The sequence below is a fragment of the Myotis brandtii genome, unplaced genomic scaffold, assembly GCF_000412655.1.
Source record: "Myotis brandtii unplaced genomic scaffold, ASM41265v1 scaffold8, whole genome shotgun sequence".
In the NCBI taxonomy this organism is placed as follows: Eukaryota; Metazoa; Chordata; class Mammalia; order Chiroptera; family Vespertilionidae; genus Myotis; species Myotis brandtii.
The window spans coordinates 13,363,293-13,387,090 of record NW_005371219.1 but is presented as its reverse complement, the minus strand read 5'-3'; the positions used below and the strand labels follow the sequence as shown (position 1 = coordinate 13,387,090).

The following is a 23,798-nucleotide window of genomic DNA, read 5'->3' as shown; positions in this document are numbered from 1 at the left end:
GTGCGCTTGGGGCACCCGCCAGATCGGTGCCCTGCAAGTGGCTTTGTCCCGCTCGCGACTGCCCGTCCCCATCAAGGATGCCACGGGCTCGGCTGGCCGCGGACGCTCCGGCTCTCCGCGCAGAATAATTTCTTGAGCGGACGTGTTGGGAAGTGGCCTCCGCCACGGGACTCGTGCGAGGCGAAGAGACACAGATGGCAAGAAGCTGTGTGTCTGCCTGTCGGTCTGAAGAGCTCCCCAGCCTTCCTTCCCTTCTCCCATTCTCCCAGTGACCAGGCTCCCTAGTTCTACCCTGAAAAGCAGACATCCCTGTTAACCGCGGCCACTATTGCGAGCTTCTGAGACACTCGGAGGGCGTCCCCTTAGGGTACGGGGAGTAGTGTCACCAGGGTGGATGGTCAACCTCAAGAACTTTTAAGGACACTCTCTCAGCCCCTGGAATTTTTACCTTCCGGGAGTTCTTTAACAAACAACAGGACCCAACTGTGGTCCTTAGAACGATTTCCAACTTAGGGAATACTAGGGGATGTTAGAAAACTTATCACTACTATACTCTTGGTAACAAACAGATTTCCTTCTGTCGTTTCTTCATCTTCATACTGTAAGTATTCTCTCAACAGAAGTTACCTTGCGGATTAATTATTCTTTTCCTTTCACAAGAGACGATTGATTCATTTGAATCTTAGGCTTAGTATACTGGAAGATATTTCAGTCTTGACTTGTCTAAGTTTATTACCTTATAACTTTTTTTTATAGGAATCATTTTTGTCACCACCAGGGCTGCTTCTAGAGGCCTTAGGAACTTCTTAATTAAACAAAAAAACAACAAAACAAAACAAAACAAACCCCCGAGAGGTACCAAAGGAAGGTGATAGAGAATAAGTGGTGCCTAGAAATCTTACCTGTTTGTTTTCTTCTATTTAAACCCATTGGAGATTGCACAAGCTGAAATTAAAAGAAAAAGGTTCCAGGGCCTGTAAATCTATTCCAATTTAGTTTCTTAATTAAGATATACTTCTTTTTGGCATCAAAAATTTAATTAAAACTCTAAATGCTATTAATCATCAATGCAGCAGAATGTTGGTAGAACAGCTGATGTGTTGATAATCACAAGGGGTTGCATAGCATAGCTTTCATAGTTAAGAAGAGGGAAGCACAAGTATGCAACAGTATGGTTTTAACTGATATCAGCTCTGACTTTATTCTCTGGCACCTCTAACATCATGGATGAACAGGCTGTTTATTTTAGCTTAGCTGCAATACAACAGGCCACATGCATGGAAGACTAGGTCAAGTGTTACTATAAGATGAGGTTTCTTATATGTCACATAATAGCAGGACAAGTTAAGTGGAATTCCTACAAAGAATTCCATGTGAAAAATTTAAATATAGATATGGTATGGAAGAACCTCTGAAACATCTTTGAAATTCAGGTTGTCCTGGGATTATGTATTTGCTGTTTCTTGCAAAAGGTATCTAAACATTGTGCTGTAAGGATTATCACACATTTGTTCATGCCCCAGCAGGTGGCAGCTAACTAGAATAAGATTCATTTTCACTGGGAGAATAGAAAAATAAAATTGATTCTCAAGTAATAGTGCCCCCAAATAAGAGGTCATTAGTGTCAGTAAATATAAAAATACAGTGAAAGATGAAGCTAAGGGCTTTTTGTTGTTGTCAAAACAAGCTTTGCATGAACATGATATGCATTTTGTTCCCTGGTAATTGATCATAGGCTTGATACCTCTTCATGTCAGCAGTCTGTATTTTTTTGAGCCTTACTTTTAGACACAGCTCCTCTCTGCGTGTACATATATGTGTGCATTTGCCGTTTGTCATCTCTGCTTTGACCTTGGAACCTACAGAGCTTTGGCTCCTAGAATAAAGGTTGCCATATGGTTAAAGTGAGAAAAAATGCAACCATGGAATAAAGTGCATAAATTTCACTATTACAAAACATATAGGATCTCCTGACACCAAATAGTGGGCTTTTTTGTTTGTTTTTTTGTTTTTTGAGAAAGGAGCAAATTATAAAACTGACACAGTTTTAAAAAGATTTAAATCTGGTCAGTGAATACTATATAATGATTTTGTCAATCCTTCATATAGCCCCAGAACTATGATGTATATTATAAGTATTGGGGAGAAACTTGTAATTGTTTAAAAATTGCCTTACTATAGGCATCTTTTACACCAAATCATTCTGTTCTAGTATTCGGAAAGTAATTTTAGGGTTTTTGTTGTTGTTCCTTTCGCCCTGGGAGTGAGTGACATTTAGTGAGAAAAAATGAAAATTAATCTCATTACCCTCATAACAGATGGAAATCTGCAGGTGGAGAATTCTAAAGCAATAACTAAGTGCATATTTTAGAAATGTCTTTAGCCACTGGACATCAACAGCATGTTATTCAGTATTCTGAATTCTTGGTGGTCTTTCAGGACTTTCTTTTGTACTGTGAAATAAGTAGTTTAGTGTTCATGAGGGAACTCAGTTATTGTAAATGGCTTTTGTAGTAGTATGCCCTGGAAGGGGATGGCTATTGGCACATCCTGGGTATGCCAAGCAATCCCAGGAAGTCACACTGACATATACACACAACACAGTTGATAAAAAACCCTTTTGACAATGCGAACAATGCAATAATTCAAATTCACAGACTCTGTGTAGTAGAAATATGCACATTGCTACTTCAAATGGTACATTACCCATTCAATGTACCACTTTCAATGTACTACTCCAGAATAGAATAAATCTATGTCTGGAGCGCTGTCCGCGGTCCTGAAGAAAGGTTGTCTTCTGCCTTGCAGTTCAATTGGACAGGTGGAGTTGTGTGTGGTGTTGAAACCTTTCAGGTTCATTGATGGATGTAAATGAATCTAATTTAGCATATGTGAAAAATTGGTTCTTTGGGGACAAATTAATAGTAAAGAAATTATGATAGACTTTTAACTGTTTAATTTACTGTGTAAGAACTTCATGAATCTGGAAGCTTGATCTTTCACTTTTCCAACTAGACATCTAATAAATAATTCCACAAAACCAGATAGTTTAAAATGCTAGTTTTAAGCAGAGAAGTTACAACTGCAATGTCAAATGCCATTATGTTAGCAGATTACACGAAAAAGAAGTGCCATAGTACATTTGTTTTCTCAGGTTTCATTAAATGCCAACTACACTGCAGAATTGCAGTATTTTGATTAGTCACAACATTCTATTTTCAGGTATTAGGTATAAATTATATTGACAGATAAAAAAATAAAAATATTTATTGTTTCCCTCACAGTCATTATGATCTCTGCTGGAATCAAAAAGAGAAAAGAATAAATAGAATGGAATAAATGAGACAGCAAATACAAGACAGAACATGTTGGGCTGTACATGCCTACAAGAGACATTTTAAACATGGACTGAAGGAGTCGCTAGATACCCTTAGTTTTAGCACAAGGTGTTCCTTTTAAAGTGCTCAAATAGTCAAATTTTTTGATTGAACTGCCTGCTACACTGCAGAACTAGCCATTCATGATACTTATTTTTGACACTGCAGTTATGCCTCCATCTTAAAAATAAAATCAATGACCACTTAATGCCTTTGCAAAATTAGGTTTATTTTCAAATAAGCATTTTATAGTCATAAGAAAAAATATATTGAAGGAATCATTATGGTGGAATGAAAACATTTCATTGTTTTCTTCCTTTCTGGAGGAAAGAGTACTTATATCACAATTTAAAATTAGATATTCTTCAAATAGGGCATTTTATATTTTTTCATAAGGTTTAACCTAATGCCCTGTTAGTTGGTATGAAAAAGAGGTTAATTTTAAGATACAGGTTTAGCAGTTTGCCTCTTTTGCTTCTTGATCACTTAATAATAATAATATATATATAGCAATATGTTTATTACTACCCATCTTGCTTTCACTTACTAATGTAAAATATCAGGATTAGACATTTTTATCTGTATATGCATGGAAGAGAGCATATTAACTATTTCAACAGTAAAATGTATTTCAATAGAAAATATATTTCTCTGTACTTTTTTTTCTTGACTAAATTGCCACTTGTGAAAGCCAAGACAGTCACTGCCTGGGAACTCTTAATTATTCTGACCAGAATACTAGAAAACAATAAGGCATTTTTACACAAAGCTGTAACAATGTTGCTCAAGTCATAATCCCACATTCCACCTTTTAAATAAAATATTCCATTCCAAAAATCCTAAGAGGAAGTTTGGGAAAAATTACTGAAGACTTTGGAGTTGGCTGCACCAATTTACATTGTCTTTTTACATATGCACAATTATTTTAGATGAGCTAAAAATGGGTGGGGAAATATGATTACTTCATTTTAATCCAACATTTTCCCCCCTCAAAGGCCACTTGAAGAACCCTACTTTTATTCCTGGGTAGTAATCAAGGAATGTCCCACTCAAGTTTTAAATGATTATCTTCACTTCTCCAACTGCACTCCAATCTCTGTTCATTCCTGGACAAAATTTTAAAAGTATAACTAAGACCCTCTTTTTAACCTAAACACAAATTACATTTGCAATAAATTCCTTTGTCTGACATCACTTCCTTTTTTACAACTCCTAGGCAAAGTGACTTTGACTTAGCTTGTCCTGTCGTTTATTACAATTCATCAATTGATTGTAAGAAGTCCCTTTGCATATACTAGTCACTCTCTTGGCAAAGAGTCTTAGTGAAAAGAAAAACACTTTCCCCATGTAAATAAATCCGACTTCATTCTTGTAACTGAAGGCAGCTGATCACATCGGTTGCATAATAGATATTGGGAAGCTCACTGGCAGGGAGCCTTAAGAGGCAAGCAGCTATCTCAATTTTTCTCACTTAATCTTGGCTTCACGTCAGAAGCTGTGCAGCAGTGCAGTGGAATAGGGCCTGGCAAAATCTTTGAGAGCAAAGCGCCTTTTGTGCGGGGGACTGTAGCTCGCTACCGACGCCTCGGCCGTTTCCAGGGCTGGATTTCCTATTGATTTTTCTCCTCCTTTGCTTCTCCAGGCTCGCGCAGCCGGACATTGTGGGTGTGCGTGCTGGATTTCTCTCGGATGCTCCCGGACTAACATGGATGTCCCACCATCCCTTGCAGTGGAAGGTTGCTTCTTGGCGCAGTGAGTGAAGAACATGCAGCGATTGCTAATGGGTTTGGGAAGCGGAGACTCCTTCCTCTCTCTGTGACCATGCCTTGATCGTGCCTGCGGCCACCACTCGACACAGCCTCATTCCTACCCGAACCGGGAGCCTAACGCTAGATCCGGGAAGTGGGTGCCCCGCGTGTGGACACAGAAACACCATGAAGATTATTTCTCCGATCCTAAGTAATCCAGTCTTCAGGCGCACCATTAAACTCCTGCTCTGCTTACTGTGGATTGGATATTCTCAAGGAACTACACATGTATTAAGATTTGGTAAGATTCCCCATCTCTCTCCAGCTCTGGGTGTCTGGCTCCGAGGCAGCGGATGTAAACAGAGGGTTCGCACCGCCCAGCGGGTGGGCTCCATTCATCCCAACCTGTTCCACTGCGCCGTAGCCTCCGGGTTTTAAAGAAACCCCTAGGGCCCTTTATTTCATTTCTCTCCCCCACTCCCCCCCCCCCCCGCCTTTTCTTTAAAAAAATGTAAATAAATAAAAGCAGCTGGAGGTTGAAGTGAGTGTCTGTGTTTGGTAGTGGTCGCGGTCGCTGCCTGACCTCCCCGTGCGCTGGGGGCGCAGCACCTTGGAGCCCACCTGTCTCCGCGGGAGCCTTCCGGGCTTGGCGGGCTGTGAGGTCCGCAAGAACCAGCGCGCCAGGCTACGCACCTCTCAGCTTGCGGGGCTGATATGAGTTAATACTTGCTAACTCTTAACTCTGGCGAGTTGTAGTCCCAGCGCTTCTTCCTGGGACCCGGACAGGTCCGTAAGTGAAAGGCACCAGCCCCTTTGCATTCTTTTGTCATCAGAGAGATTTTTTCGGTTCATTTCACCACTAGCCCAATCCCTGGTGCCTTTGGAGGGGCGCGAAGCTCTTAAAAATATCGTTGTAAGGTTAAAGGCTCTACTTAGCTGGAGTGAAGTAGCGTCCTAAGAATAGGGTTTTGTTTGTTGTTAACTTGTGAGTCCTCCTCTCCTCGGGAAGCTGTCACTCTGCTTGTCCTGGACTAGTAAGGGATTAACAGTGATGATTGGGGCCGAGGGTAGTTGTGTATGAGAGTCTAAATCTTTATTTCACTGTGGCATGATAAAAGAGCCCAGGTAGCAGTTATATATTAGGGAAATCCATTGCTTTCCTGAGGAATTGGGGTTTCCTGAGAGCACAAGGGAAAATCTAAATGTGAGACTTAAGTGGAAACACTGGTCAGAAGGTTTGCTTGGAGGAAATGAAGCCTGGGCACAGCTCAGCTGCTCTTGATGGCCAATGGAGTTTTAGTAGGAGTAGAACTAGTCAGGGAAAGTTCCCTTAAGTAGATGAGAGAGAGAAGAATGCCAGCCCGGTAAATGCTTCCACTGTGGGCGCCTCCTTTGACAGTTCAAGTGGATTTAGACCAAAGAGTGCAGGGAACCGTAAAATCCTGAGTATGTGCCTTTGAGATAAAAGCAGATACATTAAGTCACTCAGTCAAATTTAAATCGGAGTGATTGCCTGCATCTCCTGTTATGTCAACAGCATCTTCTCTTTCCTCTCCCCATGTGCCTTTTCTATAATGATAAAATTTTATCATCTCTCTCAGGTTTTGTGGAACCAGGGTAGAAATGCTTTTCTCAAAAAAGGGGAGCCCTACTTTCCTCTTCTCCCACCCAACACAAAGACCTGGAGTCCAGAAGGCTGGTAATGACAAAAAACAAAACAAAACAAGAAAAGACAATGGGTTATAACTGGATTCTTACTGTAGTAGTTTTCCTTCTTTTTTCATGCCTTTAGATGGTACTTAAGCATGTTGCTGTTAGCAACAAGCGTCCGCAGGAATGCTTATTTCTTTGGATGAGATTAAACAGGTCCCTCTTATCACTGGAAATGTGTGTGTGTGTTCAGCTGTTCTGTTCCGAGCATGTAAGTGCTACAATATGGTAGTTTTGCCAATATTTTGAGTAGTACAACCTACTTATTTGGAATATTGAGATCTCTTCTGAAGTGTGTTTGTGAATGAGTGTGCCTTAGTGTGTGTGCAGACTGGGTGGGGGGAAAAAAGGAACCCTGGCAGCTGGAAAACTGAACCAGTACTCTAAAGATTTAATTATTGCTGTTCTGGTCTTGCAGCACAATATTTGCTGAATCATTAGATTGTTACATTCGCTGATCATTTCATATCTTCATATTAAAATCTTGGCGACTGTAGCAGAGTGTGTAGCAGCTTTCCAAAAGAGCTGACACACACAAAAATACATTTTCCTAGACCAGTGCTTACTAAGAATCTCCTTAAGAAGTAAGGAAGTAGGTAAAGACATTCCCACCAGTGCCTTGATACCCTAAACCAACAGCCCAGTTTCTAAAGAACCTGGTATTTTCTCCATTAACTTCAAACACCTTCCATGTGGAGGTCCATTTTCTCTGACTTCTGACCTGAGCTGGGGGTCAGGACTGTGAACATTATAATCACTGGGACATTTATTTCCCTGTTGAGGCTACTTTGATGCAAAGGTGGGAGTTTTGTTTTCGTCTGGGGAAAACATGTTTTGCGTGGAGTGTACGGTTGGCTGAACACATACCTGCCACTTTTGAGAAAGGTTATTTTCAACATGGGCTGAAAAGGTGAACCAGGGTCTCATCCCTGGCCCTGTGCCTTGGAAGGGAAGAGGTTGGAGTTGCTCCTGGAGCAGCTGCCCCTGGACAGCCACTGGGCGTGGGTGAGACCCACTGACTCTATGAGAAGGTGGCATCCAGCTCCTTCTTTCATCTCCCTCATCCACCCAGGTGTGGCTAGCAGTTGCCAACTGCCTCCACCACAGCAGTGCTGTGGCAACCCCCATGCTCACCCACTCTATGTTGTCTGTCCTTTACCCCACTCCCACTCCTAGCTTCCTCTTTTCCCAGCTCAGGGTACCCTTGCAGAGTCTCTCCAGTCTTCTCTCATTTCTCCCCATCTATCCCCCTCCCCCCGCCACAACACACTTTGGCACAATGACTCCCCTCTGGTGCCCCAAAAAACTTGCACCCACTTGTACCTATGCCAGAGTGCTCCCTACTTCCCCATCCCAACCTACATGGCTCCATGTAGGGCTGCACACCGGGCCTACTCCTCAGCTGCTTCTTAGGGCACTCCTGGGCACTCCTGGGAGGCTTTGAGGCAGCCTGGGGGTCAGCCCAAGGTCAGCTCCTCAGGAGGGGATGGCAGGCTTCTGGCCTTGGGTGTGGCAATTTCTGGGCTTCACCAGCTTGGCTTCTCCAGGGCGATCACCCAGAAGGCACCTTGTTAGGAGACAAGGTGGATCTTGGACCGTTAGATAAGTCAATTCCCCCAAGGCTGGTCTGGTCAGACATTCTCCGCCAGCTTATCAGAGTGTGGAGGCCCTGGGATGCCCCCAGCCCAGCTTCTCCCCACTGCTCTAGCTTTGGGGCCCCAGTGTGCTATGTAAATGAGGCACCTTTGTTTATGGGAAGCTGCTCCCAGCCCTGCAGCTAGCCAGAGTGAGGCAGGATCCTCAAGTGGGGGCATGGTCCTCCCAGGTGAAAGTGGGTTCCACAGGACTTCCAGATTTTTTTGTTTTGTTATTTAGCCCCCTTCTCTTCAGGTCTAAAGTGTGGGGAGGATTTGAAGCTGGCTCTGGATGGGGCTCTGTGCAGGGCTACCAGTCCTGCTTGGAGTTTGGGGACTTTGGCATTTGAATGCCAGGAGCAAAGACAGCAACCCAAACTTTCTCACAAACTCATGGGCAGTTTCTTCCAAGATAGTTCTTTCCAAGGAGCTGAGCATGTGGTGGGCCACTTCTTCCCTTTAGCTGTTTCAACCTAGCTTTTCTCTTAAGCATGCCAGTAGGAAGCCTTTATTAAAAGGTGTCCCAGGTGAGGTCTCCCTTCCCCTCCGCCCCCATACAGGTCCAGGGTTTATAGCCTCCTTCCAGTGCATATGCCCAAGACAAAGGCAGCCAGCTCAGGGACAGCCCCATAATAAAACCCAGAGCCTGAGAAGGAACAGAAAGGGTTCCTATGGAAATCCCCCGATTTGCTGGACATCCCATGTGATCCCAGATATAAATAATTAGTAGCAGATGTACTACAACGTGGAGGAGTGTGAATGAATTGACTGAGCTTAGAAGCCGCCACTCTCAACAAGTTCTTTGAAAGAGATTTTTCTTCCTTTGGGAGGTGAAGTGGGCGGGAGGGAGGAGTGGTCTTACATCTGGAATCAGGGAAAGTGGCTCTCGGGAGGCAGGGATACAGCAGTAATAGCGGCCACTGCCTGAAACAGATAAAGCCCGAACACCTGCTCAGCTGAGCTCTGGAAAGCAGGGGAGGGAAGTCTTTCCAAGAATCGCAAACACAACGGCCACAGTAAAAAAAAAAAATCTATTTTCACATAAGTTCTCACTTATTCTTAAAGCTTCAAAGAATAACTCTGATGTGATCCATCAAGGGAGGCACACTCATTTCAGAAAACGACATTGAAAAATGATATTTTCGTCCTCCAGAAATAGCTCCCCTTTTCCATCCAGACACATGGAGCTCAACACATTTTCTGGCTTTGTGTGGTGGTCTTTCAGCAGTGAAAATGGGTTTACATGTCAGGAGACATTTCTTCAGACAGACACCTTTGCTTTTTAGTTTAATTCAAGTGATCACTGCAGTGTGTTCATTCCCTGAATTCTCACATGACACTGTTTCCACATTTACTCAGCACAGGAAAGTTAATGTGAATTGCCCCCATACAAAGGAGGAACTTGCCATGGACCGAACGTGGGGAGTCGTATTCACCATTAAATATAGTTTTGTTTATGAGAATGGTGACAACCTTTGATTTTCTTTTAATTATCAAAATTTGTGTAATAAAAATGTGCTCTTTTGGGATAGAAATTCGAGTGAGAGGAATTCATTTTCTCCTGTTGTTAGAATTTTACTGAGTTATTGTAGCACCAATTACATTTATTCCCTGGAAATTGTCAGTGTCCATTTTTTACACACCAAGTAGAAAGCAGTTCACTGTCAGTCAATGGTATTATACTTATGCCATTAATCTACTGCATCTATCCTGCCTGAATTTGTAGGAGATACTAGGTTTTCCACAGTAGGATGGTATTGAAACAGAATGGTTTGCTTTGCATTTGAGTGGTGAAGCTTTTATCTTCTATGCACTTTCAATTTTACCAGTTATTAAGGTAGTAGAAGTGCTTTAAATGAATCTTAAACCCTAAATCTTAGCATGAAAGGTAAGGTCAAAAGCTCCTGAACGGGAAGGAAGTAGGTGCACATCATCATTATTGACTGGTCTAGATTAAACACCGAAGGGGGAAATTTCAATCTGATAACGTCATAGGGCTTCCTGTTTTTCTTTGCTGCTTCTGCTGACAATTTTGTAAGGTAATTAAATTGGCTGATTGAAGTCACGGTGGTCATGGGGCGATAAAGACCATTTGGATTTAATGGAATTTAAAACAACAGAGCACTGAACACAACTCTTACCGAACAAGAATTTTAATGGCCCATTCCGGGTGCTGACTAAATAGAACGCCCTTAACAAGTTTAATGGAAAGGGCAAGGCAGATTAGCACTATATAGTCTTTATGGTTGAAGATTGGGGAATTAAAATTATCTCTTTAAAAGACTCATTAGTGCCTTATCAAGATTTAATGTAGGTTAAATAAACTTTCTTTAGACCTTCATCATATACTGTGAACCTAGGTTTAGGACCAGGTTTCAATAAGAAAATAATTTTCAGAGCTAACTTATATGTCTCTTTTATTTGAAAAACAAAAGACATTTAACATTTTCTGAGAGTATATAGAGTGTTGAGGATAACTATTGATGATGAATTCTTTCTTTTCTGTAACTTTTTGCAAAGAACAAATTTGATTTGACTTTTCTTTTAAAGTTTCATTATTGGTAATTTTTTCTTATAAACAAAGCTTATCTGTAGTAGAGAAACTGCAGAGATAATAAATAAATGTTCTACAGTTTCAATAGTTATAGGTATTTGATCTGTTTTATGTTGTCATCTTAATCTTGTTCTTTTTTCTTACTGAAACTTTTGCATTGAAGGCTACCATACTTTAGTGTATTCAGGTTCCTTCTGCTCTCAGAAAAAAGGGCAGTTTCCTTGCTTTACGTTGGGGCCACTAACGGACAGTCAGTGCCAAGGTGAAAGTCAAGCTTCAGTCCCAGGAGAGATTGTTCTCTGCAACTGTTTCTTGTCTTGTGGGATTGTCTACTCAAAGTTGCTAGATCCTTTGACTATTCAAGAAAAACCCTGAACCCAAGTTTTTATGTAAAAATCACCTAAGTTTTAATTGTACATAGTTGTAAAAACTGCTTAAAAAATTTGGAGTTGACCCAACCTAAAGCACTCAGCTACTCAGGTTGGATGTGGCCTCCCCTCCCAAAGGTGACCAGTTTTCACCCTCCATCCTACCCCACATTCCACAGGTTCTCTAAAACACATGCTTTCCTCAATCCTTATTGATCCCCAAACAAGTAAGGCTTATTTATCTCTTGCCTCACACCTTTAGGGCAAAGCACTTTATATTGCATTATTTTTAAAGTGACAACATTAGCTAATCTGATAAAACTAATGTGAGTGGCACATTAGGGAAGACCCTCAAAATCTTTCTGCAGGATTTATCTTTCATTTTATTTTTATATTTGACCTTGGAGGCTCCTCGACATTCATAGCTGCACTCAAATGTAGCATTTGCCTATAGATTGATTTAAACCCCTTCTTTCCTTAACTAAAAACGACTTCTTTTCTGCATTTAGTAGAGAGCTGGGTCACTAAACAGTAGGGCTATGTGTAAAGCTATGAAAAGGTCTGGGAAGTTGTGACTCTCAGATATTTTCCCTACTGGTACATGTAATTCTGTCTTTCCTTTTGGTTAAGCATTTGCCCTGTTCCATGGCCTTGTTTTGAGACAAGTATATTCTGGAAGGGAGAGCACTGTAAAGTTAGGATGAGTTTATTAGATCAATCGATTCTGTCTGTAACAGAGATGCTCAGATACAAAAGAAAATATCAGATGCCCAAGGAAGTACTGAGTGATTAGCACTGATATGAAGAGGGAAGCTGAGGAAAAAGAGAGAAGCCATTTAATACAGTCTTTTCTAGATTTACTGCCAGACATCACAATGCTTTATAAATTGATCTTTTTGCTTGAATTAGTCCAAATCTTTGAGTGTATATGATTATCTTAAATAAGATGTCAGTGATATTTGTACATTGTTATTGATATATCTCCTCCCAATCAAAAGGATTTTTAAATGCTTTTCACACTCTTTTAAACCAATACCAGTAAGTTACTTTTCTGTCATTGAGCAAGTGTTTGGAAGGTGTTGCCTCTAATTCCCATTTCTGTCTCTAGCTCTGAGTCATTCACCTGTCACAATGAGAATATTGTTCAGCTCGAATGATCCAACAAGCACAGCAAACGTTAAAGAAATATTCTGCTTTAATATAGTCATAGGCATGTGGTCTGTTTTGTGTTGTCTTTTTAATCCTGCCCCCCATTTTTTTTTATTAATTGAAAATTCTGTATTCAGTTCATAGCTTTCAGTGTATTCCAATCCCTCCTTGCCCAGAAGAAAATAAATGAAAGCTCTCCTAAGATGAAGGAAAACCATAGACTTCTATACTACCTAAGCCAAAGGGCACTCTAGAGATCATCAAGTCTAGTATCCTGAGTTTAGAAATGAATTGCCAAGGGCATTTAAGTAGCTTGTTCTGGCATTACTAGTTAGTGTCAGATTTTTAGACCAAAACATGAATATTCTGTCAGCTTAGTGATATTTTCCAGTGAATTATATTATTTTCCCACTGTAGCTTTGACTCTGTGCTTTGCATCAATTTTAGGAAGAGCCGGTGGCTCCTCTAGATGTGTGTCTACTTTGTTTCCACCTTTTCTTTCATAGAACATCATCGCATTATCCATTTTCTCTCTTTTTCTCTTCTTTCTTTAATTCTCTACCTCCCACTCTCCCTTGATGCCTAGGTCTTCTTTCTTCCTGTGTCCAAAGCTTTCATCATATTCATTCATTCAACAAATAATAATTGAATACATGTTATGTGTCAGGTACACAGAATTCTAAGACCCAGCTTCTGACCTCAAGGAGTTTGTAATCCAATTAAAGAGAAAGAGAAAATATCTATAATAGTTGTATAAAGGAGATTATTGTGGGTTTGCTTTCTACAGGGAAGATGAGACTCTGGCTGGGCCCTGTAAAAAACTGTGTGATTGGGAAGGAGAGAAGGAATGAGAGAGGAAGAAAAGGAAGTGAGCTTTGGGATAGGGAATAGACCAGCCCTGTCAGATGATAGATAAGGCCTTGCTTTTTCAGAGCTTGAATATTTAGGTTAAAGGATTTGGACATCTGTCTGTAGGCTCTGTAAAGCTATTGAAGGTAAAAAGATGGACTTGACTTGGTCTTTAACAAGCAGTCAAGTGGTTTCTTAGTCTGCTGCTTGAATTTTATGAAGAATAAGTGGGTCTCTTTTCTCTGTCTTACTGAAATGAAAGCAAAGGACCCATTCTTGTCCTTGATCGTTGAAGCCTTTAAGAAGCTCTTGGTCTAAGATCACAGATGCTTCTTAAGTGAAATTGTGAAAGGAAATAAAGGAATAATTTTTTAAACATATGGCCAAAGGAAATGATTAAATAGGGAAAATTTTCCAGTTAATCTAAAGGATAATGCATTGGAGAACAATTTAAAACTAGTTAGCTTCTTTGAGGGATACCATAAATTGCCTGCTAGGCATTCTCAGTGTTTTGCCTTAATTCTAAGAGATCTCCATTACCTGAAACATATCTATAATATATACTACAATTATTTTACATAAAAATTAAAAATTAAATGAATTAGCCTTGGTTGGGTGGCTCAGTTGGTTGGAGCATCATCCCATACACCAAAAGGTTGTGGATTTGATTTCTGGTCAGGGCACATACCTAGGTTGTAGGTTTGATTCCTAGTCTGGGTGTATATGGGAAGCAACTGATTGATGTTTCTCTCTCACATCAAAGTTTATCTCTCTCTCTCCCTTCATCTCTTTCTAAAATCAATAAACACATCCTTGGATGAGGATAAAAAGTTAAATTAATTAAAAATAATTTTTGTAATGAGTTCATTGTTGGTAATATTTTCAAAGCCTACATGAATTCAGGACTCCAGACCCTGAATTTAGCTGTTTCAGTCATGAATTTTACTCCTAACTTTGTCATCTAGTAGCTATAAATTAGGAAAAAATACTTCCATGTCTGTAGAGTGTGTGTTACTTGCTATCCATCTAACTTCATCTAACTCCTAAAGATAATGTTGGAATTAATAGGAAAATGTGTAGAACTCTGGGCTTATTGCCAGAGAAGGACTTTTGGGATTGAAATTTTAATTGTTTATTTACTATACATATGTGGAACAAAATAAAATTTATCACTCATGTATATTCATTCAACTTCTTAAACTGTGTGTAAACATTTACAATAGTCTGTCTTTTAAAAATTATTCTCAAGTAATTTTCTTTGGAATGCACCTGAAGCTATCAGAAACAAGTTGAAAAGGATTTACTGACTAATAGAACAAATTTTTGTCTGAGTTGGTAGTTTTATAGAACAGCAAATTGATAGTTTCTTTGTTTTCTTTAAATATCAGGAATTTAATTGGCATTATCATATACCCCATATATATGTAGGAAACAAATCTAAAAGCAAAAATGATAAGCAAAGAAATCATGCTAAGTCATATGGTTAAGGTTTTCCACTTTTTTCACAACTGCATAGTTTTACCAATTTATGTTCACAAACATTTTCAAAAAAGTTGTACCTGATTTCATATATATATAAGCCTAAGCAACCGAACGACTGAACGACCAGTCGACCGGTTGCTATGACGCACACTGACCACCAGGGGGCAGACGCTCAACACAGGAGCTGCCCCCTGGTGGTCAGTGCGCTCCCACAGCCAACCTCCCACGGCCGGCCAACCTCCCATGGTCTCTCCCCCCGGCGATCGCTGGCCAGGCTGAGGGACCTTACCCATGCACGAATTCATGCACCAGGCCTCTAGTATATACATATTAAATCCTCACTTGAGGATATGTTTTTATTAATTTTAGAGAGAGAGAGAGAGAGAGAGAGGAAGAGGGAGGGAGGGAGGGAGAGAGAGAGAGATCAATGTGATGTAAGAAACATCAAAACATCAATAGGTTGCCTCCCGGACATCCCCATTAGGGGATGGAACCTGCGATTGCAACCTAGGTATGTGCCCTAATCAGGAATCAAACCTGCAACCTTTGGTGCACAGGATGATGCTCCAATCAAGTGAGCCACCTGGCCAGGGCTGATTTCATATATTCTTTATTCTTTATCCAGCTTCCTATGATGAACTTTTAGCAATCATTCAAGTTTTGTAGACATGCTGGTGACTGTATTTGATCCATTTGTGTTGATTCAGGAAAGTTTCACAAAATGCAGATTAACTACAATTGTTTGGGGTAGATAAGTGGGACTTTTCTATGGTTATGTTGGCATCTTCTATGGTTATGAGCTATCCTAGGCAGTCTTTCTGGGGCTTATTCTTTAAGGCACAATAGACTTTGGTGTCACCCTTACATCAGTAACCTCACCACTCTTCCCTAAGGTCCCTCTAATTTGCCTTTGACTCTTTTTTCGAGATCAAACCCAGCGTTGGGAGGATCAGCATAGTGGTAGATGGAGAGAAATGAAGACCCCCATCTCCTTACACAGCCAGTGGTGCTATATCAGAGAATCCAGACCTTTGAAAAATTTATTCAATTTATAATACAATTTTATATTTGGAATTTTTTTAACATTTTCAAAACTTCAGAATATGGAGTTTATTAGGAAAATTTCCTGGATGTTGAGGATAGTGAGGTTTTGGATCAATGATTGCCAACTCTCAGGAGTGGGATGAAGGAGAGGAAGTCTCAAGATTTTTATGGTAATCTAAAGGAGGAATGGACTAAATGCAGATTGAAAAATACTCTCCTATCGTAAATCTGTTTTTTTGTGTGTGTGTGTTCCTGGAAGCAGTTCTGCACTGTGGTAGAGATGATGTTGGAGTATGTGAAGACATAGCCGAGTTCCTGCTTCCGGTGGGTGAAGGCAGAACAGTGTTCCATTCAGTCATCTTTTCCTGAGGATTCTGGGTTGATCCCTCAGGGAAGCGTTCTTAGAGACTAGGGGTAATTTTCCAATCACTCATCCTAGCTTGTTCTCTAAAATGCATCTCTCTTCCTTTTTGTTCAATATGTCAACTATTCATTAAAATCTAATTCTAGTTTTGCTTCCCTCAAAATGTCTGTTTTAAGTAGGGATTCTGTAGACTAGATTCAAACATTGGCCAGAAAATGTGATTATATTGATGGTTTCCAAACCTTGTTTCACATCAGAATGGAAGGAACCTTAAATAATTTAAATTCCTAGATCCCAAATCTGGAGATTCTGTGGTTTAAAATGGGTCATTTTTCACAATCGCATAGTTTCACAACTGCATAGTCATAATACCTTTACTTTTTAAAGAAAACTCTTAAGTAATGTACTTAAAAGAAACAGAAGAGAATTCCCAGTTATACTGAGAGTCAATCACTGAGCTTGATAATTCTAAGGACTTTTTTACCTTAAAATATTTATAGTTCCTCTTTACAATAAATGTTTTTATTGATTTCAGAGAGGAAGGGAGGAGAGTGAGAAAAACAATCAATAAGGAGAATCATTGATTGGCTGCCTTCTGCATGCCTCACAAGGGGGATCAAATCTGCAACTCTGGTATGTGCCCTGGTTGGGAATCAAACTCTGACTTCCTGGTTCATGGGACACTCAACCCCTGAGCCACACCAGCAGGGCAGTTCCTCTGTTTGTTTTTGCTTTTTGTAATATATTTTTATTGATTTCAGAGAGAGAGAGAGAGAGAGAGAGAGAGAGAGAGAGAGAAACATCAATGATGAGAGAGAACCATTGATTGGCTGCCTCCTGCATGCACCCCACTGGGGATAGAGCCCACAACCTGGGCATGTGCCCTGATCAGGAATCTAACCGTGACCTCCTGTTCATAGGTCGATGCTCAACCCCTGAGCCACACCAGCCTGGCAGTTCCTCTTAATGGGCATGTGCATAAGCTTTATGAATAGGCAAATGATAATTATGACTAGGCTATGAAAAACAATAAGTGACTTTTGAGATAAGAGTTGTTGCTTTGATATTTTTTCATCCCTCACAGAACACACACAGTGTTGGGCTGTCAGCATACCAAAGGGCTGACTGATTCTTTAAAACCTAAGAATTTAGAATATTCATACTCACATAACCAACCCCACAGCCCAAAGGGATCTTAAACAGGTGTTGTTTTACAAATAATGTCTAAGATGATATATAGTTGTGGGACCTTTTCCTCTCAACCTCCTACTAAAGGAGCCCCTAATAGATCATTTAAAACATTTGTTGTCTCCAAATCTATCAGAAACAAATTCCAGAAGACATTTGCTCTAGTTGAGAAGACCTCAACTTAGTTGTCTTGTATACATGAAGATGGTCCAGAATCTAGGCTGCAAGCAGAGTCCAGCCTAGGTGGTATTTATTAGAAACATATTGGACAATACCGTGCCCACCCCTGCCCCAGCCCCAATGCTCTGATCATACTCTCTGCATTATCATTAGATCACGGTGCCAAGAGTTGAAATCTGGACACCACCTTTGTAATGAAACCAGAATGCTCTTATATATTTGTTTCAGGTGGGCATTGTCAATAATTATATATACTGCTTTAATATTAAAACTGATACTATCTTTGTCAAAATCATTGGTAACTGTTTTCAATATTTATTGCCTACTAGGTAAGATATCAGTTTATTAAGTACATTTTTATAACTTCCCATCTGGAAGACTTTATACACAGTTATGTATAGGAAATACCTAATTCCTGGCACAATTTAAAGGTAGCACAATTATAGATTGGTTAGAGATTCTAATGTAAATAATCACATTCTGATATAATTTCAAGGGAAATATTGAAGAAACTGATTGGGTTAAATTTACTATTCTTTGGAACTTTTCTTATTTGGATTCAACTATATTTAAAAATATGTGCTTAAATTTTGTCAGTTCTTTTAAATAAAACAGTTCAGAGGGGAAATAACAATTGAGAACATGTTACTGTATAATTTCAAAAAGTATATCTGGTGGCATGCAGTCCTCTGGAAGACAAATATGTAAAAAACCTTTTATATGGCATGACTTTCACAGTAGGTTTTATTCATATATATTTATCCAATTATAGTTCTAGAAGTGCTATGCCTATAACCTTACCATTTGTGTAGGATAAAATTTTTTTATGTAGGCTATGAAAAAATGTTCACAATAGGGAATAAAAATTAATACATTTACATTTATTCAGAGTTTCTGACTTTACTAAACTTGATGGCCACAAGTAAATGGTAATGAAAGTGAATTTCTCAAAGTACTTTGAATTTCATACGTCTTTTATTTCCTAGCAGGTAGCCAGAATACATCAGCATTTTTAATATAAACAAGAACAGAATCTTAGCTAAGATTTCAAAGTACCATAAATGAACTGTGGAGAGGATTTTAGCCCTCAATTTTTTTTTATTCTTCTTCTCTACTGTGTATAAGGCTACTGCACTTGGATATAAAAAAATAACTGTGTATTAAGAAAATGCCCTATTTAGTATAAGTAACCTCCCTGCCTCTCTTTTGGTGTTATTTATCAAGAAAGAGAGAAAGGCTAAATTTGTTCACCAGAAAATAAAGTAATGTAAGGAGGATGCTGAGAGCTTCCTATCAACTTTCAATTTTAATTCAAGTTTTATTTAAATTGCCATTCAATTTACCAAATATTTATTCAGCATTGGTATCTGGTTCAGTTCTTTGATTATTTACATTATACAATCATTGGAATTCAAGATATAATTAAAACTTTAGTAAATATGAAAGTTTCCCTAATATATGGTTGATTGTTTATCAAAATACATTATATGGAGGTTTCTAGTGCTACTCTCATTTTTTTCCCTGATAGGCAATAAACTGTATGTTTTTTTAAATTCTGTACTTTTGTTTCCTTTTCAATATTTTATTTTAAAACCTTCCTTATTGACTTTTACTATAATAAATTGACATCTAGTTAGATATAATTTATTAAAATGTATATGTACATGGAGAGAGGGAGGTGGGGTGGGAGGAGCACATCTAAATTATTTGAAGTGTTTGAGTACTGTATTGGTTAGGATACAGATTCAGTGACATCACAGAACCTCCCTTGTCCCCCCACCCCCCCAAAAAAAATCCCCAAACAACAAGATAGGTGTTCACTTTTCTCTGGCATACAAGTCTTTGTCAGTTAATAGATGGTACAGTGGATCTGCAGCCTTCTAGGGTTCATGCTGCTTCCAAAATCTCTGTTCTGGCATCCGGTATAGCCTTTCTCATGGTCTATAATGGAGCTCTAGTGATCTCTTGCACCCTCCCAACAGCAGGATGGACATGTCCTGGATGTTGCACACACCATTTTACCTCACATACCATTGGTAGGAACTTACTTAGTCCTATGGCTATACCTGGGTGCAAAGGCAGATGGGAATTACAGTCCTATTACAGGAAACACCGCGGAAAATCTCTGCATCTATTCCCATAGAAGACAAGGAGAAGGGATACTGAAGGACCACTGTTAGTCTCCACTACAGGCATCCAAGTAAACATTCTAGAAAGAAGCTCTTTAGAGTGTTTAACTTCATTTTTGTGGTCATGAAGGAATGCTTTGTAGCACATTTGAAAAATATGAAGAAGTGGAAAAGAGAAAATAAAACCTGTCCTAATTATGGCATTCAGCCAAAACCACTGCTATCATTTTGTTTCTATTTGCTAGCTTTTCAAAATTAAAACGAGACAAAAAATATTTTGGTTGCTTAAAAGTGTAATGAATATTTATTGTAGAAAATGGAAAATATATAGAAAAATTACGAAGAAAATAAATATCACCCATAACCTCCCCATAAGTGACATGTTGAGATTTATTCTTGAATCCTACTATACATGTTTTTAATTTTTTTCACTTAATGCTTTATTGTGAATATTTTTCTGTAATCAAGTATTTTTGTGTAACAGTTGCTGACTTTTTCTTATGTAGCTGTTCCTCATTTATTTGCTAGTTCTTCTATTACAAGGTCATGAGCTTGAACTTACCTGAGTTTGAACTTGGCTCTGCTGCCTTTTGAGCTTTATGATTGAGACATGCTGCTGCGTCTTTCTATGTTTTTATTACTTACCTGTAAAATGGCAATGGTAATATTATCCAGCCCAGTTATTCTTGGAATTAAAAGAGAAAACACATGTAGTACTTAGTGCCTAGGTTGTAAGTACCTAAAAAGTGTTAACATAATCAATCCATGAATCATTTAATCATTTAATTATTTTTTCCACAAAAAAATGCTTGATTTCTGTAATTGGTTCAGGCTCATTTAGGTCTTGTTCTGTTCTCACAAGTGTGGTTGTACCCCACAGAAGTCCTATGAGGTGGTTCAGGCCATGGGGTGCCCTTTAAGAACATGAGGGCCCAAATGATCAACCAGGACTCAGTAGACCTCTAGACAGGTGCATGAATGGCAGAGTATTTCTGTGCAGTTGTAGGCCTGGCCCTCCCTGCCTGCTTCCAAGAATGAGGATGGCTCTTCAGTGCACGTTTCTGTGTTTATTTTCTATTAGCTTGGGTTTTTGTGGCTTGCGATGTGGTTTCACAGAAGTCCTTTCTTTGCTTTCTGATTTGCTGAGAAAATTCCAGGTGTTTTACTTGCTAATCACATTATCATCCCTGATGCTTAATTATTTTCTGTGGGGAAATAGAATTGTTTGGGGCTTTCAGGAAATTAAATTGAACTTCAAAAGCCTCTTCCACATAACAATTAACATTTGGAAATTGGTAATTCCTCAGGGTTTGTTGCTAGCTTAATTCACCCAGGTTTTTCTTTAAAGGGCATACTCTTCAATAGTAGATTTATTTGTTCTATTTATTTGAGATCATATTAAAAAAAACACACAACTGGGCACATTAAGGCTTCATAAATCCCTAGGAAAATGGTATGAAAATGTGTGGCTGGAGCCTTTGAGGCAGACTGAGGCTGTGCTCTCAGGAGTGGGAAATCAGAGGTGCTCTCCTGGGTTCTGTATTTGAAGGGAGCTTGGGAGGAGGTACCTCTTGCCCCACTCAGAGAGTGGAAAGTGGTTTCAATGTGAGCACAGCAAAATGCCTGAGAGCAATTTACACTGTGTAAGAATGCGAACTCCACAACTGTTAGACACTACCCCATCCTCTAATAGAGTCGATACAACCTTAGCACAAATATTTTTAGTCCCATTTTAGTAAGACAGAGATTCTATGTGTTGCCACTCCATGCCCTCCTAAACACCTCTCCTCTAGTTACTGTGATGTGTTCTTCTTAACCTTTTAGATTGCATTTAAGGTCAGTATTTTTTTATTTGCTGGCACATGGATACAGCCACAGTAGAATCTTAAATTTTACTCGCTTCTCCTTCCCCTAAGAGGACGGGGGTGCAGAATTCTCTTTGGAATACTGCCTTGCATTTTCTTAGAGAAGAGTTTATGTTATGAGAACCACAACCTGTGGCTAATAGCCTATTATAGCCAGGAGCCCAATTCCAGACTGATCTGGAAAAGGCATGGTTGCAAAGATCAGTATCCCAGAACCAATTTCACCACTTACAGGGTGTGTGACCTAAGGCAAGTTATTCAACCTCCTCGTCTCATTTTTCTTATTTAAAAAGTAAGGATAAGTGTCCCTCAGGTATACAGTTATTTGTGGGACTTAAATGAAATAAAATCCTTGCACTTAGAAAGCATCCAAAAGCATCCCTTCCCTTTTTATTATCCTGAAACTTTGAATGTGGAAGAGCTGTTGAACAATAGACTAGCTCTATAGTCTACAGCAGCCTGTCTGTCAAACTCAAGTTGTATGTGTTTATTGACTATTAGCTTCGGCTTTTGTGCAGCTGAGATACAAATTCAGCCCTAGGCTTTTATCCCCAGATCTGAGAGGAGGAAGGCAGGCACCGGTAATTATAGCGGTGGGGATGAGTTGCAGCTGAATTGCATAGTGTGTTAGGCTTTTCTCTGCTGCTTGACTTGGGTATTGCTATAGCGATTCTGGGACGAACAGACAATATTTTTGCAAGTATTTGTATTTCTATTATCCAGCCCAACATAATCTTGGAATCTCCATAGACAAGCAAGAGCTCTTTTGTTGCTCTCCGGCAGCACATCAAAGGGCCTGTTTTTATGAAGTGGTCTGTGCAGAGTAGAACAGTCCTTTTATGGGCTGGTACTAGATTACATATAGAGGTGTGAGAGGAAGGGTAGTTTTTCCAATGATGTTTGTAAGATCATTTAATTTATTTTTTAACCTTTATTGTTGAGAGTATTACAGATATCCCCCCCTTTTCTCCACATTGCTCCCCTCCACCCGGTTCCCACCCCGCCCCAGGCCTTCACCACGCTATTGTCTGGATCTATTTTGTTCATATATCAGCAGATATTTAGGTTCAACTTTCCATGATTAAAAACACTACTCTGAAAAAGTGTAAGGTTCCAAGCTTTGCAAATGATTGTCTCCTATTTCTTCATTTCCTGTCTCCACATTGATTGGTCAAGTGGGCAGCGGTTCACTTAATCTTTCCAAGGTGGTGATGGGGTAGTTGGCGCTTTCTGTGAAGGTGATAGTTGGGCAGGTGAGGGAGGGTGGGAGAGGAGACTCTTTTGCTGTCTCTGCTAATCCCCTTTCCTCAGTTACTGTTTGCTGCTCTTTCCCTACATTCTCATAATGGCTGTGGCAAAGCTCTCAATCAACATAAATTAAATGAAAAATAGCTACACTCAACAGCATCTGCAAAATGACATTTATGAAATCTAAAACAAAATGCGACCCCAAACCCAGGTTACTTTCCATTTTATTTCATTTGAGCACCCGGGTCACAGGGTCACCCTGACATGCCAAGGAGATTTAAAATATTTACTGAGACGTATTAGTGTTACTTTTAATATCGTCATGTCTACATGACTTCCTAACCTTTAAGAGCAGAGATGAGTCTAAACTATTTGTTACCAAGATAGGAAAGAAGAAAGCCTCTTATACCACTTACATTATTTTCCCTCTTACTTACCTTTCTCCCACTCATTCCTTCCCAATGATGCACAGCTGTGATGTCTTGTCTCTTTTCCTCTTCCTGAAGCTAGACAGCAATGTGGTTTTATTGCAAGGGTGGGGAACATCCGGTCCATGGGCCATATAAGGCCTGCAAAATCATTTGGCCTGGCCCTGCCAAGGCATTAGGCGTGAGTTAATTAAATGTTTGACCAAATATTATAGCAGGCTTATTTATTTATTTTTATTACTTTTTTTTTGGGGGGGCTCTTTATTTCTTTTTAAAAAATCTTTATTGTTGAAAGTATTACATATGTCCTCTTTTTTTCCCCCATTGACCCCCTCCATCCCACCCTTGCCCCATACCTCATGCCTTCACCACCTTCTTGTCTGTGTCCATGGGTTATGCAGGTATGCATACAAGTTCTTTGATTGATTACCTCCCACCCCCCCTCACCCTCCCCCACCTTCCCTCTGAGATTCCGCACTCT

General features: G+C 39.7%; 1 protein-coding gene across 6 annotated transcripts in view; it reads left to right on the top strand.

Annotated features, from left to right (window-relative positions):
* Positions 1 to 74: 74 nt before the first annotated feature.
* GRIK2 (glutamate receptor, ionotropic, kainate 2) overlaps positions 75 to 23,798 on the top strand; it is a 580,918-nt gene continuing 557,194 nt past the window's right edge. For 2 of the 6 annotated variants that reach the window (XM_014531347.1, XM_014531348.1), the window contains exon 1: positions 4,783 to 5,426. In XM_014531347.1, coding sequence (XP_014386833.1) covers positions 5,312 to 5,426 — 115 coding nt within the window. In that variant the 5' untranslated portion in view covers positions 4,783 to 5,311. Of the gene's footprint in view, positions 602 to 4,782; positions 5,427 to 23,798 lie in introns of those variants that run through there. The other 4 variants (XM_014531350.1, XM_014531351.1, XM_005883802.2 and 1 more) reach the window with 3 other exon arrangements.